The 19,832-nt window shown below is 46.6% G+C and overlaps 1 protein-coding gene across 1 annotated transcript in view; it reads right to left on the minus strand.

Annotated features, from left to right (window-relative positions):
• Nucleotides 1-19,832, minus strand: part of LOC138283525 (mucin-2-like) — a 219,408-nt gene that overhangs the window by 37,558 nt on the left and 162,018 nt on the right. Inside the window, exon 5 of the mRNA XM_069221465.1 lies at nt 19,523-19,651. Within this exon, the coding sequence (XP_069077566.1) occupies nt 19,523-19,651 (129 nt within the window). The remainder of the gene's footprint in view (nt 1-19,522; nt 19,652-19,832) is intronic.

A 19,832-nucleotide genomic window follows, 5' to 3' on the forward strand; every position in this document is an offset into this window, starting at 1 on the left:
GGAGGTGGCTGTAGTTAGAGGTAGGTATAGGTAGAGGTAGGTGTAGGTGTCAGTAGAAGTAGGTGTAGGAAGAGGTAGGTGCATGTAGAGGTAGGTATTGTTAAAGGTAGGTGTATGTAGAGGAAGAGGTAGGTGCATGTAGAGCTAGGTGTAGGTTGAGCTAGGTGTAGATAAAGAGAGGTAGAGGTAGAGGTAGGTGTAGGTAGAACAAGGTAAAGTTAGAGGTAGGTAGAGGTAGATGTAGGTAGAGGTAGGTGGATGTGTAGGTAGAGATAGGTAGAGGTAAGTGTAGGTAGAGGTAGGAAGAGGTAGGTGTAGATAGAGGTGGGTGTAGTACAGGTAGAGGACGAGGTAGGTGTAGGTAAAGGTAGGTGTCGGAAGAGCTAGATGTGGGTGTAGGTGGTGGTAGAGTTAGATATAGGTAGACGTAGGTGTAGGTAGAGGTAGGTGTAGGTAGAGGTAGATGCGGCTAGAGGTAGGTGTAGGTTGAGATAGGTAGAGGTAGGTGTAGGTAGAGGTAGGTGTATGTTGAGGTAGGTAGATGTAGGTGTAGGTTAAGGAAAATATAGGGGTAAGTAGAGGTAGAGGTAGAGGAAGGTGTGGGAAGAGGTAGGTAGAGGTAGGTGTAGGTAGAGGAAGGTATTGTTAGAGGTAGATAGAGGTAAGTGTAGGTAGAGCTAGGTGGAGGTAGAGGTAGGTAGAGGTAAAGGTAGGTATAGGTAGGGGTAGGTGGAGGAGTAGCTAGATGTAGGTGAAGGTACAGATAGGTATATGTAGGAGTAAGTGTAAGTAGAGGTAGGTGTAGGTAGAGGTAGCTGTAGGCAGTTAGAGGTAGGAGTAGGTCGAAGTAGGTGTAGGTAGAGATAGAGGTAGGTATGTTTAGAGGTAGGTGTAGGTACAGGTAGATGTAAGTAGAGGTAGGTGTAGGTAGGTGTAGGTGTAGGTAGAGGTAGGCAAAGGTACATGGTAGGCATAGGTACATGGTAGGGATTGGAGCATAGATAGGGGTATGTGTAGGTGTAGGTACAGGTAGAGGTAGATGTAGGTAGAAGTAGGTGTGGGTAGAGATAGAGTTAGGTGTAGGTTCAGGTAGAGATAGGTGTAGGTAGATGTAGTTGTTGGTAGAGACAGGTGTAGGTGTAGGTAGGTGTACGTAGAGGTAGAGGTAGGTGTACGTAGGTAGGTGTACGTAGAGCCAGACATAGGTGTAGCTGGACATAGAGGTTGTTGTAGATAGAGGTATGTGTAGGTGTAAGTACAGGTAGATGTAGGTGGGATAGAGGTAGGTGTAGGTAGAGTTAGGTGGAGGTAGAGGTGGAGGTAGTTGTAGGTAAAGGTAAGTATAGGTAGAGGTAGGTGTAGGTAGAGGTAGGTGTAGGCAGAGGTAGGTAAAGGTAGAGGTAGGCAGAGGTAGAGGTAGGTAGATGTAGAGGTAGGTGTATTTAGAGGTAGGTGTAGGTAAAGTGAGGTAGAGGTAGGTAGAGGAAGGTGTAGGTAAAGGTATGTGTAGGTGTAGATAGAGGTATAGGATGTGTAGGTAGATGTAGGTGTAGGTAGAGGTAGGTGTAGTTAGAGGTAGGTGTAGGTAAAGGTAGGTAGAGGAAGGTGTAGGTAAAGGTAGGTGTAGGTGTAGATAGAGGTATAGGATGTGTAGATAGATGTAGGTGTAGGTAGAGGTAGGAGATGGTGTAGGTAGAGGTATATGTAGGGAGTGCTAGGTATAGGTAGAGGTGGAGGTAGTTGTAGGTAGAGTTAGGGCACAGGTAGAGGAAGGTGTAGGTGCAGACAGAAGTAGGTGTAGGTTGAGGTAGAGGTAGGTGTAGGTGTAGGTAGAGGTAGGTTTAGGTAAAGGTTGGTGTAGGTAGAGGGAGGTGTAAGTAGAGGTAGGTAGATGTAAAGTTAGAGGTAGGTAGAGGTTGGTGTATGTAGAGGTATGTGTAGATGAAGGTAGAGGTAGGTGTATGCAAAGGAAGGTGTAGGTAGAGGTACGTGTAGGTGAAGGTAGAGGTAGGTGTTGGTAGAGATAGGGTTAGAGGTAGGTAGAGGTAGTTGTAGGTAGAAGTAGGTAGTGGTAGAAATAGGTGCACGTAGAGGTAGGTGTATGTAGAGGTATACTTAGGTGTAGGTAGAGATAGTTGTAGGTGGAGGCAGAGATAGGTGGAGGTATAGGTAGAGGTAGGTGTAGGTGTCGGTAGAGGATGGTGTACGTAGAGATTAGCATAGATAGAGGTAGGTGGAGGTGGAGGTAGAGGTAGGTAGAGGTTGGTGTAGGTAGAAGTAATTGTAGGTGGAGGTAGGTGGAGGTAAGAGAGGTAGAGGCTGGTAGAGGTAGGTACAGGTAGATGTAGGTAAAGGTAGGTGTAGGTGCATAGAGAGGTAGGTGTAGATAGAGATAGAGGTAAGTGTAGGTAGAGGTAGGGCACAGGTAGAGGAAGGTCTAGATATTGACAAAGGTAGGTGTAGGTTGATTTAGAGGTAGGTGTAGGTAGAGGCATGTGTAGGTTGAGGTAAGTGTAAGTAGAGGTATGTGTTGGTAGAGGCAGAATTAGGTGTAGGTGTAAGTATGTGTAAGTAGAGGTAGAGGTAGCTGTAGATAGAACTAGAGCTAGACATAGGTGTAGCTGGACATAGAGGTTGTTGTAGATAGAGGTAAGTACAGGTAAATGTAGGTGGGGTAGAGGTAGGTAGAAGTAGGTGTAGGTAGAGTTAGGTGGAGGTAAAGGTATAGGTAGGTGTAGGCAGAGGTAGGTAAAGGTAGAGGTAGGCAGAGGTAGAGGTAGAGGTAGGTGCATGTAGAGGTAGGTGTATTTAGATGTAGGTGTAGGTAAAGAGAGGTAGAGGTAGGTCGAGAAAGGTGTAGGTAAAGGTAGGTGTAGGTGCAGGTAGAGGTAGGTGTAGATAGAGGTAGAGGATGTGTAGGTAGATGTAGGTGTAGGTAGAGGTAGAGGGCGGTGTAGGTAGAGGTACATGTGGGTAGTGCTAGGTATAGGTAGAGGTGGAGGTAGTTGTAGGTGGAGTTAGGGCACAGGTAGAGGAAGGTGTAGGTGCTGATAGAGGAAGGTGTAGGTGCTGATAGAGGTAGATGTGGGTGTAGGTTGAGGTAGGTGTAAGTAGAGGTAGGTGTAGGTAGAGGTAGAGGTAGGTAGAGGTAAAGTTAGAGGTAGGTAGAGGTAGGTGTAGGTAGAGCTAGAGGTATGTGTAGATGAAGGTAGAGGTAGGTGTAGGCAAAGGAAGTTGTAGGTAGAGGTAGGTGTAGGTAGAGGTAGGGTTAGAGGTAGGTAGAGGTAGGTGTAGGTAGAAGTAGGTGGTGGTAGAGATAGGTGCACGTAGAGGTAGGTGTATGTAGAGGTGGAGGTAGAGCTGGATGTTGGTAGAGGTAGGTGTGGGTAGAGGTATACTTAGGTGTAGGTAGAGATAGTTGTAGGTGGAGGTAGAGATAGATGTAGGTAGAGGTAGAGATAGGTGTAGGTGTCGGTAGAGGATGGTGTAAGTAGAGATTAGCATAGATAGAGGTAGGTGGAGGTGGAGGTAGGTGTAGGTAAAGTTAGAGTTAGGTGTAGGCAGTGGTAGATGTAGGTAGAGGTAGGTAGAGGTAGAGGGAGGTGTAGGTAGAAGTAGGTAGAGGTAGGTGTAGGTAGAGGTGGAGATAGAGGTGGGTGTCAGTAGACATAGGTGTAGGTAGAGGTAGGTTTAGGTAGAGGTGGGTGTAGGTAGATGTAGGTGTAGGTAGATCTAGAGGTAGTTGTAGATGAAGGTATAGGTAGGTGTATGTAGAGGAAGAGCTAAGTGCATGTAGAGGTAGGTATTGTTAAAGGTAGGTGTATGTAGAGGAAGAGGTAGGTGCATGTAGAGCTAGGTGTAGGTTGAGCTAGGTGTAGATAAAGAGAGGTAGAGGTAGAGGTAGGTGTAAGTAGAACAAGGTAAAGTTAGAGGTAGGTAGAGGTAGATGTAGGTAGAGGTAGGTGGATGTGTAGGTAGAGATAGGTAGAGGTAAGTGTAGGTAGAGGTAGGTGTAGATAGAGGTGGGTGTAGTACAGGTAGAGGACGAGGTAGGTGTAGGTAAAGGTAGGTGTCGGAAGAGCTAGATGTGGGTGTAGGTGGTGGTAGAGTTAGATATAGGTAGACGTAGGTGTAGGTAGAGGTAGGTGTAGGTAGAGGTAGATGCGGCTAGAGGTACGTGTATGTTGAGATAGGTAGAGGTAGGTGTAGGTAGAGGTAGGTGTATGTTGAGGTAGGTAGATGTAGGTGTAGGTTAAGGAAAATATAGGGGTAAGTAGAGGTAGAGGTAGAGGAAGGTGTGGGAAGAGGTAGGTAGAGGTAGGTGTAGGTAGAGGAAGGTATTGTTAGAGGTAGATAGAGGTAAGTGGAGGTAGAGCTAGGTGGAGGTAGAGGTAGGTAGAGGTAAAGGTAGGTATAGTTAGGGGTAGGTGGAGGAGTAGCTAGATGTAGGTGAAGGTACAGATAGGTATATGTAGGAGTAAGTGTAAGTAGAGGTAGGTGTAGGTAGAGGTAGCTGTAGGCAGTTGAGGTAGGAGTAGGTCGAAGTAGGTGTAGGTAGAGATAGAGGTAGGTATGTTTAGAGGTAGGTGTAGGTACAGGTAGATGTAAGTAGAGGTAGGTGTAGGTAGGTGTAGGTGTAGGTAGAGGTAGGCAAAGGTACATGGTAGGCATAGGTACATGGTAGGGATTGGAGCATAGATAGGGGTATGTGTAGGTGTAGGTACAGGTAGAGGTATGTGTAGGTAGAAGTAGGTGTGGGTAGAGATAGAGTTAGGTGTAGGTTCAGGTAGAGATATGTGTAGGTAGATGTAGTTGTTGGTAGAGACAGGTGTAGGTGTAGGTAGGTGTACGTAGAGGTAGAGGTAGCTGTAGATAGAACTAGAGCCAGACATAGGTGTAGCTGGACATAGAGGTTGTTGTAGATAGAGGTATGTGTAGGTGTAAGTACAGGTAGATGTAGGTGGGGTAGAGGTAGGTGTAGGTAGAGTTAGTTGGAGGTAGAGGTGGAGGTAGTTGTAGGTAAAGGTAAGTATAGGTAGAGGTAGGTGTAGGTAGAGGTAGGTGTAGGCAGAGGTAGGTAAAGGTAGAGGTAGGCAGAGGTAGAGGTAGGTAGATGTAGAGGTAGGTGTATTTAGAGGTAGGTGTAGGTAAAGTGAGGTAGAGGTAGGTAGAGGAAGGTGTAGGTAAAGGTATGTGTAGGTAGATGTAGGTGTAGGTAGAGGTAGGTGTAGTTAGAGGTAGGTGTAGGTAAAGGTAGGTAGAGGAAGGTGTAGGTAAAGTTAGGTGTAGGTGTAGATAGAGGTATAGGATGTGTAGGTAGATGTAGGTGTAGGTAGCGGTAGGAGATGGTGTAGGTAGAGGTATATGTAGGTAGTGCTAGGTATAGGTAGAGGTGGAGGTAGTTGTAGGTAGAGTTAGGGCACAGGTAGAGGAAGGTGTAGGTGCAGACAGAAGTAGGTGTAGGTTGAGGTAGGTGTAGGTAGAGGTAGGTTTAGGTAGAGGTTGGTGTAGGTAGAGGGAGGTGTAAGTAGAGGTAGGTAGGGGTAAAGTTAGAGGTAGGTAGAGGTAGGTGTATGTAGAGGTATGTGTAGATGAAGGTAGAGGTAGGTGTATGCAAAGGAAGGTGTAGGTAGAGGTATGTGTAGGTGAAGGTAGAGGTAGGTGTTGGTAGAGATAGGGTTAGAGGTATGTAGAGGTAGGTGTAGGTAGAAGTAGGTAGTGGTAGAAATAGGTGCACGTAGAGGTAGGTGTATGTAGAGGTAGGTGTATGTAGAGGTATACTTAGGTGTAGGTAGAGATAGTTGTAGGTGGAGGCAGAGATAGGTGGAGGTAGAGGTAGAGGTAGGTGTAGGTGTCGGTAGAGGATGGTGTACGTAGAGATTAGCATAGATAGAGGTAGGTGTAGGTGGAGGTAGAGGTAGGTAGAGGCAGAGTTAGGTGTAGGTGTAAGTATGTGTAAGTAGAGGTAGAGGTAGCTGTAGATAGCACTAGAGCTAGACATAGGTGTAGCTGGACATAGAGGTTGTTGTAGATAGAGGTAAGTACAGGTAGATGTAGGTGGGGTAGAGGTAGGTAGAAGTAGGTGTAGGTAGAGTTAGGTGGAGGTAAAGGTATAGGTAGATGTAGGTAGACATAGGTATAGGTAGAGGTAGGTGTAGGTGTCAGTAGAGGTAGGTGTAGGCAGAGGTAGGTAAAGGTAGAGGTAGGCAGAGGTAGAGGTAGGTGCATGTAGAGGTAGGTGTATTTAGAGGTAGGTGTAGGTAAAGAGAGGTAGAGGTAGGTAGAGAAAGGTGTAGGTAAAGGTAGGTGTAGGTGCAGGTAGAGGTAGGTGTAGATAGAGGTAGAGGATGTGTAGGTAGATGTAGGTGTAGGTAGAGGTAGAGGGTGGTGTAGGTAGAGGTACATGTGGGTAGTGCTAGGTATAGGTAGAGGTGGAGGTAGTTGTAGGTGGAGTTAGGGCACAGGTAGAGGAAGGTGTAGGTGCTGATAGAGGAAGGTGTAGGTGCTGATAGAGGTAGATGTGGGTGTAGGTTGAGGTAGGTGTAAGTAGAGGTAGGTGTAGGTAGAGGTAGAGGTAGGTAGAGGTAAAGTTAGAGGTAGGTAGAGGTAGGTGTAGGTAGAGCTAGAGGTATGTGTAGATGAAGGTAGAGGTAGGTGTAGGCAAAGGAAGTTGTAGGTAGAGGTAGGTGTAGGTAGAGGTAGGGTTAGAGGTAGGTAGAGGTAGGTGTAGGTAGGTGTAGGTAGAAGTAGGTGGTGGTAGAGATAGGTGCACGTAGAGGTAGGTGTATGTAGAGGTGGAGGTAGAGCTGGATGTTGGTAGAGGTAGGTGTGGGTAGAGGTATACTTAGGTGTAGGTAGAGATAGTTGTAGGTGGAGTTAGAGATAGATGTAGGTAGAGGTAGAGATAGGTGTAGGTGTCGGTAGAGGATGGTGTAAGTAGAGATTAGCATAGATAGAGGTATGTGGAGGTGGAGGTAGGTGTAGGTAAAGTTAGAGTTAGGTGTAGGCAGTGGTAGATGTAGGTAGAGGTAGGTAGAGGTAGAGGGAGGTGTAGGTAGAAGTAGGTAGAGGTAGGTGTAGGTAGAGGTGGAGATAGAGGTGGGTGTCAGTAGACATAGGTGTAGGTAGAGGTAGGTTTAGGTAGAGGTGGGTGTAGGTAGATGTAGGTGTAGGTAGATCTAGAGGTAGGTGTAGATGAAGGTAGAGGTAGGTGTATGTAGTAGTGGAGATAGAGGTGGGTGTCAGTAGGTGTGGGTAGAGGTATGTGTAGGTAGAGGTAGGTATAGGTAGGTGTATGTAGAGGAAGAGTTAAGTGCATGTAGAGGTCATAGTAGGTAGAGGTAGGTGTATGTAAAGAGAGGTAGAGGTAGGTGCACGTAAAGGTAGGTGTAGGTGCAGGTAGAGGTAGGTGTAGATAGAGGTAGAGGTAGTTGTAGGTAGAGGTAGAGGATTGTGTAGGTAAAGGTAAATGTAGGTAGAGGTAGGGCACAGGTAGAGGAAGGTGTATTTGTTGACAGAGGTAGGTGTAAGTTGAGGTAAAGTTAGGTGCCGGTAGAGGTACAATAGTGTTAGAGAGAGGTAGAGGTAAGTTTAGGTCGAAGTAGGTGTTAGAGAGAGGTAGAGGTAAGTTTAGGTCAAAGTAGGTGTAGGTAGAGGCAGGTGTAGGTAGAGGTAGGTGTATGTAGAGGTGGAGATAGAGGTTGGTGTTGGTAGAGGTAAGTGTAGGTAGGCGGAGTTGTAGGTAGAGGTATAATTAGGTGTAGGTAGAGGTAGTTGTAGGTAGAGGTATGGGTAGGTGTAGGTAGAAGTAGAGGAAGGTGTAGGTAGAGATTAGTGTTGATAGACTTAGGTGTAGGTAAAGTTAGAGTTAGGTATAGTGTAGGTAGAGGTTGGTGTAGGTAGAGGTAGGTAGAGGGAGGTGTAGATAGAAGTAGGTAGAGGTAGGTGTAGGTAGAGGTAGGTGTATTTAGACGTGGAGATAGAGGTTGCTGTCTCTAGAGGTAGGTTTAGGTAGAGGTGGGTGTAGTAAAAGGTAGAGGTAGGTTTAGGTGGAGGTAGGTGTAGGTAGAGGAAGAGGTTGGTGCAGGTAAAGGTAGGTGTAGGTGTAGGTAAAGGTAGGTAGAGGAAGGTGTAGGTAGAGGTAAATGTAGGCAGAGGTAGATGTAGGTAGTGCTGGAGGTAGGTGTAGGTAGAGCTAGGGCACAGGTAGAGGAAGGTGTAGGTGTCAATAGAGGTAGGTAGAGAAAGAGGTAGAGGTAGGTATAGGTAGGGGTAGGTTTAGTTAGAGGTGGGTGTAGGTAGAGGTAGGTGTAGGTAGAGGTAGGTGTAGGTAGAAGTAGGTGGAGGTAGAGGTGGGTGGATATAGAGGTAGGTGTATGGAGAGGTAGAGATAGAGGTGGGGGTTGGTAGGTAGGTGTAGGTAGAGGTATACTTAGGTGTAGGTAGAGGTAGTTGTAGGTAAACCTTGAGGTAGGTGTAGATTGAGTTAGTTGTAGGTGTCGGTAGAGGAAGGTGTAGGTAGATATTAGTGTAGATAGAGGTAGGTGTAGGTAAAGTTAGAATAAGGTATAGGTGTAGGTAGAGGTAAGTGTAGATAGAGGTAGAGGTAGGTCGAGGTAGAGGGAGATGTAGGTAGAAGTAGGTAGAGGTAGGTGTATGTAGAGATGGAGATTGAGGTGGGTGTCAGGAGAGGTATGTGTAGGTACAGATAGGATTAGGTAGAGGTTGGTGTAGGTAGAGGTAGGTGTAGATAGAACTGGAGGTAGGTGTAGATGAAGGTAGAGGTAGGTGTATGCAAGGGTAGGTGTAGGTATAGGTAGAGGTAGGAGTAGGTAGAGGTGGAGTTAGAGGTAGGTAGAGGTAGGTTTAGGTAAAAGTAGTTGAAGGAAGGTGTAGGTAGAAGTAGGTGTATGTAGAGATGTAGGTAGAGGTAGGTGTAGGTAGAGGTAGAGGTATACAGAGGTAGAGGTAGATGTAGGTGTTGGTAGAGGTAGGTGAAGGTAGAGATTAGTGTAGATAGAGGTAGGTGTAGGTATAGGTGCGTAGAGATAGATGTAGATAGAAGTAGCGGTAGGTGAAGGTAGAGGGAGGTAGAGTTAGGTTAGGTAGAGGGAGTGGAAGGTATATGTAGAGGTAGGTGTAGGTGTCTGTAGAGGTAGGTATAGGAAGAGGTAGAGGTAGGCATATGAAGAAGTAGGGGTAGGTACACATAGAAGTATGTGTAGGGAGAGATAGAGGTAGGTGTAGGTAAAGCTAGAGGTAGGTGTAGGTAAATGTAGAGGTAGGTGCAGGTGTAGGTACAGGTACAGGTAGAGGTAGGTGTAGGTAGAGATAAGTGGAAGTAGAGGTAGAGATAGGTAGAGGAAAAGGTACTTTAAGGTACAAGTAGATGGAGGTGGAGGTAGAGGTAGTTGTAGGTAGAGGTAGGTGTATGTAGCAGTGGAGATAGAGGTGGGTGTCAGTAGAGATAGGTGTAGGTAGAGCTATTTGTAGGTAGAGGTAGGCAGGTGGAGTTAGAGGTAAGTATAAGTAGAAGTAGGTATAGGTGTTGGTATAGGTAGGTTTAGGTGTAGGTATAGATAAGTGTAGCTAGAGGTAGGAGAAGGTAGAGTTAGGTAAAGGTAGAGGTAAGTAGAGGTAGAGGTAGGTGTAGGTAGAGGTAGATGTAGGTGCATGTAGAGGTAGGTGTTGGTAGAGGTAGGTGTAGGTAGAGAGAGGTAGAGGTAGGTGTAGCAAAAGGTATGTGTACATGCAGGTAGAGGTAGGTGTAGGGAGAGGTAGGTGTAGGTAGACATAGAGGTAGGTGTAGGTAGCTGTAGAGGTATGTTTATCTTGGTGTAGGTAGATGTAGAGGAAGGTGTAGGTAGAGGTAAGTGTAGGTAAAGGTAGATGTAGGTAGAGGTGGAGGTAGGAGTAGGTATATGTAGGGCACAGGTAGAGGTGGGGTGTTGGTGTCACTAGAGGTAGGTGTAGGTAGAGATAAGTGTAGATAGATGTAGGTATAGATGGGGGTAGAGTTAGCTGTAGGTAGAGGCGGAGGAAGAGGTAGGTGTAGGTAGAGGTACAAGTAGGTGTAGGTAGAGATAGTTGGAATTAGATGTACGTAAAAGTAGGTGTAAGTAGGTGTAGAATGAGCTAGAGGTAGGTGTAGGTGAATATGGAGGTAGTTGTAGGTGCAGGTAGAGATACAGGTAGAAGTAGGTGTAGGTAGAGATCGGTGGAGGTAGAGGTAAAGGTAGGTAGAGGTAGAGTTACTTTTAGGTAGAAGTAGGTGGAGGTAGAGGTAGTTGTAGGTAGAGGTAGGTGTATGTAGCAGTGGAGATAGAGGTGAGTGTCAGTAGAGGTAGGTGCAGGTAAAGGTAGTTGCAGTTAGAGGTAGGTGTAGGTAGAGGTAGGTGTAGGTAGAGGTAGGTATAGGTAGAGGTAGGTGTAAGTAGAGTTGGTGGGAGGTGAGCTAGAGGTAGGTACAGGTAGACGTAGGTGTAGGTATTGGTAGAGGTAGGTGTAGGTAGAGATAAGTGTAGGAAGGAGTAGGTGTAGGTAAAGGTAGGCAAAGCTAGAGGTAGGTAGAAGTAGAGGTAGGTATAGGCAGAGGTAGGTGCAGGTAGAGGTAGGTGCATGTAAAGGTAGAGGTAGGTGTAGGTAGAGAGAGGTAGAGGTAGGTGTAGCTAAAGGTAGGTGTATGTGCAGGTAGAGGTAGGTGTAGGTAGCGGTAGAGGTAGGTTTATGTGGAGCTTGTTGTAGGTAGATGTAGAGGAAGGTTTAGGTAGAGGTAAGAGTAGATAGAGGTAGGTGTAGATAGAGGTGGAGGTAGGTTTAAGTAGATGTAGGGCACAGGTAGAGGTAGGTGTTGGTGTCAATAGAGGTAGGTGTAGGTAGAGATAAGTGTAGATAGAGGTAGGTGTAGGTAAAGGTAGAGGTAGATGTAGATAAAGGTAGATGTAGGTGTAGGTAGAGGTAGGTGTAGGTGTAGGTAGAGGTTGGTGTAAGTAGAGGTAGGTGTAGGCAGAGTTAGAGGTAGTTAGAAGTAGAGGTAGGTGAAAGGTAGAGGTTGGTGTAGGTAAAGGTAGAGATTGAGGTGAGTGTCAGTAAAGATAGGAAAAGGTAGAGGTAGGTGTAGGTAGAGGTATACTTAGGTGTAAGAAGAGGTAGTTGTAGGTAGAGGTAGAGGTAAGTGTAGGTAACGGTGGAGGTAGGTGGAGGTAGAGGTAGGTATAGATAGAGGTAAGTGTAGGTGTCAGTAGAGGTAGGTGTAGGTAGAGATAAGCGTAGATAGAGATAGGTGTAGTTTTAGGTCGAGGTAGAGGTAGGTGTAGGTAGAGGAAGGTGTATGTAGAGGTGGAGATAGAGGAAGGTGTTGGTAGAGGTAGGTGTAGGTAGATGTAGATGTAGGTAGATGCAGGCATAGATAGAGGTAGCTGTAGGTAGAGGTAGGTGTAGGTATATGTAGTTAGAGGTAGATGTAGGTAGAGGTAGCAGTAGTTGTAGGTAGAGGTAGGCAAAGGTAGAGGTAGGTATAGGTAGAGGGAGGTGTAGTAATATGTAGAGGTTGGTGTAGGTAGAGGTAGGTTTAGGTAGCGGTAGGTGTAGGTTTAGGTAGGTAGATGTAGAGGTAGGTAGAGGTAGACATAGATTTATGTCTAGGGAGAGGTAAAGGTAGGTGTAGGTAGAGCTAGAACTAAGTGTAGGTAGAGGTAGGTAGAGGTAGAAGTATGTGTAGGTAGAGGTATAGGTAGAGGTAGGTGTAGGTAGAGGTAGATTGAGGTAGGTGTAGGTAGAGATAGGTGTAGGTGTAGGTAAGGGTATGTAGAGGTAGGTGTAGGTAAAGGTAGGTATAGTTAGAGGTAGGTAGCAGTGTCATTAGGTAGAGGTAGGTATAGGTGGAGGTAGATGTAGGTAGAGTCAGAGGTAGAGGTAGAGGTAGAGGTAGGTGTAAGTAGAGGTAGGTATAGGTAAAGGTAGGTGTAGGTAGAGGTAGGTGTAGGTAGGTAGAGGTAGGTGTAGCTAGAGGTAGATAGGGGTAGGATAGAGGCAGGTGTAGGTAGAGGTAGGTGTGGGTAGATATAGAGAGAGGTAGAGGTCGGTGTAGAGGTAGAAGTATTCGTAGAGGGAAGTAGATGTAGAGAGAGAGGTATCTAAGAAAGAAGCACCATCAGCACTCAAAGTGCAAAACAAGAAGCAATACAATGTGTAGTAATACAGGTCGCAGAAAGTGATCAAAGACAGAGTCAAATCTGCCCACTCCGATACATTGTGTAATCACAGTAATGGTAGGCCTGTGCACGCAAACCCAAGCAGGGACAATATTCACACAGACAGGATAAGCTGAAACATTCCACCTGCAGTGGTATTCAAGCATCAGCAAGCTAAATTTACAGACGGTGATACAACAATCTAGTTATAGACAGACCGATTTTCCTTTTAGTAAAATGCTATGCTCCCTCAGTTTTACATGGAAACCTAGTGCTAGGAAGTTTGGTGATAGATGCTCTGTCAATTTTGTGGCCTGAATGTATGTTGATTGCCTTTCCTCCAGTTTCCCTCCTGCTGAGGGTGCTGCCCCTTTCTGGCCCTGGAGATAGTAGTTTCCAGTTCTGAAGATGTTGTTAGTGCTCTGTTCCATCCTCCCCTTCTGTAGTAGCAATCCCTATAATTATTGTGTCTGCTGTGGTTAGTGGCATAGAAGTTGGAAGGAATGGGTTGCAGAAGTTCGGATGTTCTAGACAACTGGCATTTGACATTCAGGCTTCCAGGAAAAAGGTCCACATTAAAATCATACCACAAGCACTTGAGAAGTTTTAAACCATGGTGTAAGAAAAAGGGTTTTAATTCAATAATGTGTAATATTGTGTAGATGTTTTTTGTAAGAGAAGGCTTTTTAAAAGGTTTGTCTCCATCAACTCTATCAGCTCAGCGATAAGAGGTTTTAGGGAATCAGTGGATATTTATCTAAAATTATCCTTTTAGCTTCTAGGCTCCTTTAAAAGTTATAGATCAAGGGCACCAGTAGTTCTAACTCCACTTCCATCTTCAGATATGGCAACGGTGTTGCTGAGTCTTCAGGAAAGTCCTGTTGAGCCTTTAGAGGAGGCAAATATGTCTTGGTTGTCTCTTAAAGTAGCTTTTTTTTGTGGCCATTACATTGGCAAAGGGCCAGAGAATTAACAGTGATGCCCATATCTTACCCGTACTTGAGGTTTTGTTCAGACTGAGTAGTTTTTACACTGGCCCTAAATTTAAACACAAGGGCCCTCATTACAACCCTGGTGGTTGGCGGAGCAGCTGCAGTCTTACCGCCAACAGGCTGGTGGTAAAGATTTTGGAATTATGACCATGGCGGTTACCGCCATGGTCATCCGCCACTTCTCCGATCAGCCCGCCAGTGCGGAGACGACCGCTGGGCTGCAGACCTGGGTCTCCAGCCCGGCGGTCGTCACAATACCGCCGGCGGTATCATGACCTGGCTGACCGCCATGGATTTCATGGGGTTAGGAACCGCCATGGCGGTGAGCACTATCAGTGCCAGGGAATTCCTTCCCTGGCACTGATAGGGGTCTCCCCCACCCCCACCCGAGTCCTTCCCCCACACCCCCCACCATCCCTGCCACGCCCAAATGTGGCAGAACCCCCCTCCCCACCCCTACCCCCAACATTACATTACACATTCACACCTGACACACACGCAGGCACCACCAACACACATACCTGCACACACACCAACAAACATGCCAACAGCCACACACACAGTCATACGCACACACCCACATTCAGACATACACGCACACATCCATACAGGCATACATACAGACAGACACGCACTCATTTCCAAACACACAACACCCCCGCATGCATACACGCACTCACACACCCCCTCTACATACACACACGCACACCCCCATGCACGCACACAACACACAACACCCTCCCACCCCCCTCCCCTAACCGACGATCAACTTACCTGGTCTGTTGATCCTCCGGGAGGGGACGGGATCCATGGGGGCAGCTCCGCGGCCAGCACCCAGTCAACAGAACACCGCCACGCCGAATCACAGAACGTGATTCGGTGGGCGGTGTTCTGTTGAAGGGGCAGTGGAGGTGGAGTGGAGGTGGAGCAACCTCCACTTCCCCGCCGACCGCCAGTATGGCTGCTGGCGGCTCTCCATCTGGAAAAGGACGGAGAGCTGCCAGCGGTCATAATGCACCGAGCGGAACCTAAGGCTCTGCTCTCTGCCGGTTGGCGTCAAGCTGCTGCTGTAGGCTGCTGCTGCAAGCTGCTACCGAGGGGCTGCACCAGCGAGAGCTCTGTTTCCAGGCCTCCCTCCATTAACTGTCTTCAGCAGCCCAGGAGCAGGGCGCAGAGAGTGAAGAAGCTGGCAATCGGGCCCCTAGACCCAGACGGTTTTCAGGCCCTTATCTTGGTGTCTCTTCTATATGCACACCGAGGGAGCACTGGGCTTGGACATTATTTGCATATGAGGGGGCTCTGTGCTTGGAAAAAAGGAAACTTACAGTCAGAACTCCAACGAAAGGATCCTGTCTCCCCAGAACCCGTGAAACAGGGAGAGGTGTTATGGGGTATGGTGCTGAGGCCAGCAGAGAGAGCTGGGGATCTGGTGAGCATCACCTGCTGAGTGGTAGCCCCCGCCTGATAGAGATGTGTGTGGCCTGGGAGAGTGCCTTAGGGCCTAGTGGGAAGTCAGGCTAGGTACTTTGTGAAAATATCCGATTGTTGGTGGTGAGCTGGTGTGCTCCTGCTAGTTCTGGGCCCTAAAGAAGGTCTGGGCCGCTGAGTAAGTGCAGAAAAAGTGAGTGCGAGGCTGCTGCAAGACAGGGGGTATGCTTGGCCATCCGTAGCAAGTTTGTGAAGAAAGGCAGTTGGTGAAGGGAAGTGTGCTGTATAAACCTTGGTTTACATTTCATATGTTTACTGTGGGCAAGACGTTTTGCAAATCATTTGTCAATGATTTCATATGTCTACCTTGTTCTTGAATTGTTATCTTTCATCTCTGGTGAGTGTTATTTATTAACCTCTGCTCATCCTCCGGTAGCTTGGCCCAGAGCAGTCAGACTTAACTTGAATGCAAAGTGAAAAGTATTTCTTCAACAATTCAGACAGAAAAGCAGTGAAAACATGACGCACAAAGGGTCCCCAGGTTAGAAAATGGAACTTAATTTAATAAATAAAACAAGACCAAAATAACAAAGATCCAAAAGGGAGAACTTGAGTATTGAAGCTCAAACCGGGAGAATCTGGTTTTGCAGGACTGAGACAAAGTCAAGGGTTCAAGTCAACCACAATAGAGCATGGGCTGGCCACATAAACCCAGTTAGGCCTGCAGAACCAAAGTACCTTAAATTCTGGTTGCGCAGCATTGCATGAGTCTGAAACAAAGTTACATCACACAGCTGAGGTGATGAGTCAGTTCCGATATGCAGCAAGGCTGAGGTGCGAGATCCTGATGGGTCAATGTTGAGGATCCTGTCGACAGGGCTAGAGACATGAAAGCCACTGTTGAAGATGCATAGCACAAGTGAGGCGATGCGTTAGTTCTGATGAGCGCTGAGGTGACAATGTAGAGCTCTGGTGTCGTTGTCGAGGCTGCAGTTGATGAGGGATGTGAGGAGCTTTCTCCAGGGAAAGAGTTACACAGTGGTGGCTCCAAAGTGATACACCAGTCCCAGGAAGCAGCTATGCAAGTCTGTTGCATCAGTTGCAACCCATGCAGTAGCAGTGATGCACCAATTATGTTCCACACAACAGCGGCGATGCATCGGTTCAGCTGGAGCAAGCACCTAAGGTCCACATCAAAGGTTCCAGGACTGGGATAGCACCACTTGGCAGGACAGATTCTCAGATGGCAGAGTCCAGTTGCAGGAGGAGGGTGATGTGAAGTCTTTTATGTCAAGAAGACTTCAGATCAGGAGACCAGCTAACTAGCCCTTGGAGTAACTCTGGGTTCTGGGTTGGAGAGATGCAGGACCAGTCCTTCTCACTCCCAGGCAGCATGCGGCAGGTCAGCAGAGCATGAGTCCAGCAGTGTAGCAGTCCAGCAGTGTGAAAGCCCTTCAGCAGGACAGCAGTCCTTCCTCCTGGCAGAGAATTTGCAGGTCAAGAAGGATACCGAAGTGGTGGTGTCAGAGGTTCAGTACTTATATCTAGTTGGCCTGTGAAGTGGGCGAGACTTGCCTGTGAAGGGCACAGAGGCCCTTTCTGGCCTGGCTCCAGACTCACTACAAGGGGTTATGCAGCTATTTGTGTGCAGACAGGACACAGCCTATTCATGTATAAAAGATGTTGTGCCCAACTCCTGCCCCCAAGTCCCATATTTAAGCTTCCATTGTGCGTGGCTGTCTAGGAGGCAAACACAAAGCCAACTGTCACACCCCCCAGACATGTAACCAGAGACAGGAAGCTGATGCCAAATTGCTAAAGTAAGAAAATGCCAACTTTCTAAAAGTGGTATATTCTGAATTGTAATTACAAATCTGGCTTCACAATAATTTGTGGTTTTAAATTTTGAACCCAGAGACATCAAACTTAGAAAATCTATCTTTTCCCAATTTAAAAATATACTTATAAAAGCTTATAAGGCAACTCCTATGTCATCCCATGGGAGAGATATGCCTTGAAATAGTGACAAATGAATGTAAGAGTTTTTCACTACCAAGATATGCAAAACTTAAACGTACATGCCCAACATTTTAAAGATACAGCACCGTGCTCTTGAGGCTGCCTAGGGTCTAACGTTGGAGTGACTTATATGTATTAAAAAGGAAGTTTTGGGACAGGTCAGGTCCCATGGCAGGCAAAATGTCAGTTCAAAAAGGCACACACAGGCGGTGCATTGCCAGACTTGAGTCATGTTTAAAGGGCTACTTAAGTGGGTGGCACAATCAGTGCTGCAGGACCACTAACAGTATTTAGTCTACATATCCTGGGCACATGTAGTGCACTTTACTAGAGACTTATAGGTAGATTAAATAGGTCAATTTGATACATGCCAATCTAATCATGTTTTAGGGAAAGAGCACAAGCACTTTAACACTTTTTAGCAGTGTTATAGTGCACAGAATCCTACAGCCAGCAAAATAGAAGTCAGAGGTCTGAAGGCAAATTGCTAGGGGAAACCATGCCAAGGATGCCAGATTTAACAGACTTTGTTTATTCCTCCCACAAGGCCACACAATAGAGGAATTAGGTGTCCCTGCATGGGAAGACTGGGACCAACCTGTTCGTATATCTGCCTAAGGTGCATTGCTGGTTGGCCTAACTTTGGGCAACTCCTGCTACGTTCTTCTCCACAGCATCAAATCCTGTTCAGTGGTCCTTCGCCTAAGAGGTATCTGGCCTCATGAAACTCTCGTCGGCTACAGCCTCCAACCTCATCCTGCTGGAGATTTTCAACTTTCAAAAAAGATACTACATCTAAGCATAGAAATCTTCACTGTGACTTTGTCCAGTGGCCCCACGATGATGACGCCTTCTCTTTGGACACAGCGTGCAGCTTTACCTCACTGAACTTTACCTTCTCAGAACACATTTCTTCAAAATGTTCTCTAGCTGAGAAGGTAAGAGCTGACCGGGTCCACTCATCTTTTTGTATCTGACTCTTGCTCCACTGCAGTTGAACATATTTTCTTACTTTGATCCAGTCTTGCGCAACCAGATGCCTGTGGTTGGTGCTTCAATCTATTATGCGCTAGTTTTTACCTCCAGCTCTACAATAGATTTTTGTTATTTTATCTTTTTGGTGTCAAATAATTAATTAACATTTTGGCCCTCATTCCGACCCTCCGCGGGTGACGGAAGCACCGCCAAAAGGCTGGCGGTGCTTCCTGGGCCATTCTGACCGCGGTGGTAAAGCCGCGGTCAGAAAATCGGGTCTGGCGGTTTCCCGCCGGATTTCCCCCGGTTGCCCAAATCCGCCATGGCGGCGCTGCAAGCAGCGCCGCCATGGGGATTCTGACCCCCTTACCGCCACCCTGTTTCTGGCGGTTTTTACTGCCAGGAACAGGATGGTGGGAACGGGAGTCCTGGGGCCCCTGGGGGCCCCTGCACTGCCCATGCCAATGGCATGGGCAGTGCAGGGGCCCCCTAACAGGGCCCCAGCCTGCTTTTCACTGTCTGCATAGCAGACAGTGAAAAGTGCGACGGGTGCTACTGCACCCGTCGCACACCTGCAACACCGCCGGCTCCATTCGGAGCCGGCTTCAGTGTTGCAGGCCCCTTTCCCGCTGGGCCGGCGGGCGCTAACTTGGCTAGCGCCCGCCGGCCCAGCGGGAACGTTGAAATGGCCCCAGCGGTCTTTTGACCGCGGAGCGGCCATATGGCGGTTACCGCATGGCGGGCGGCTACCGCCGCCCGCCGCGGTTAGAATGAGGGCCTTTATCTATTTTCCTAAATTGACGTGGGATTTTTCTTGTACTGTATTTTCACTTTATTACTGTTTGTGTGATGCATCAATACTTTACACATTGCCTCTAGGGTAAGCCTAACTGCTTTTGTGACAAGCTATCAGAGGGTTATTCACAGGTTAATTTAGTGACCTTTGTGGTTTACCATGACAGGGACTGTGGCTATTGCTTCAACAGGTGTCACCACCCATTCAACCAAAAATCCAGTGTCTCAGGGGTACTTACTTGTATCGTATTCCTAATGATTTGTTTGTAGGTTGACTAATCAAAACATACTTCACTTCATTTTGGCTTTTTTCAAAGATCTCCAGGGTGCTCATGCTTTCTGTACTAGCTGCAGGCACGAGCATGCTGCCTTTGTGTAGACTGAATTACAGATATTGAAAACATTACTTGAAGCATGAAAATAGCTATGATAGTAACATGAAGGATGATGAAGTGTATGAGTATAGTTATTTTAATAGTCAGATAATGGCAATCAGGCCTAAACTGAGCTGGTGAGGAACAGAATTGGCAAAATGTTAGATTATGAGGACCACATGCACTCATGCAATGCAACACACTGGAAAAGTTGTGTTTACTTAGCATTTTCAAGGTTTACTTGCTGTGCTAATATATGTTGTGATGTGCATCATAGCATGTCACCCAGGAAAACCTCAGTAAATGTGGGCCTTATGGGGTTTTGGAGAAGTAGACAGACTGTGTAATTGATTTCCTCTCCTTTTTTAGAACAGTTTTATTCAGAGAATGAAAGTTGCTCAATGGCTACTAATCTGGTATAGCTACACTAAATGAAATCAATGTTGCTGATGAACCTAATTTAGAAAAACATATTTTGGCAAACAGATTGGAATTGATGACTAGCCAATCTCCAAATCCAACACCGCAAAACAGGTTATGTTTGCAGGCGAGTTTTCCAAACAATGTTGTCAGGTATCAGCAAACCCTGCAGCTGCTATTACCTCATTAAGGATCCCACATTCCTGGTACGAGGCGAGGCCTTTGTTACCAAACAAATGTATCAAATTCCATCTTCTAGTGTTGATAAAAGTTATTGGAAAAGTGAAGCTGTGTTGATGCACAGAGACATGGATTGTCTTTCTCTTACCTTCTAAACCTTGTAACTCATGTAGGCATTCGCCCTTAGGGTTTCTACAAGTCTTGATGCACTGGTCATCACAAGGATTGTATTGCCACTCACACCATCTTTCTTCATTGTAGAAATCACAGAAGACAGCTGTTGGAGAGAGCAAAGGAGATAAAACAGTTACTCAGGCCAGGAAAACATGAACTGTCACAAGCTGAGCTGTTAATCACTGCAGGGGGTCATGCAAAGAGGGTCATGCCTCCTTGATGCAGTTCATATCTTAACAAGTAATGTTCAACCATTAACTATAAAATGAAGTTGCATTGTTTTC

Source organism: Pleurodeles waltl, chromosome 3_1, assembly GCF_031143425.1.
Source record: "Pleurodeles waltl isolate 20211129_DDA chromosome 3_1, aPleWal1.hap1.20221129, whole genome shotgun sequence".
Lineage (NCBI taxonomy): Eukaryota > Metazoa > Chordata > Amphibia > Caudata > Salamandridae > Pleurodeles > Pleurodeles waltl.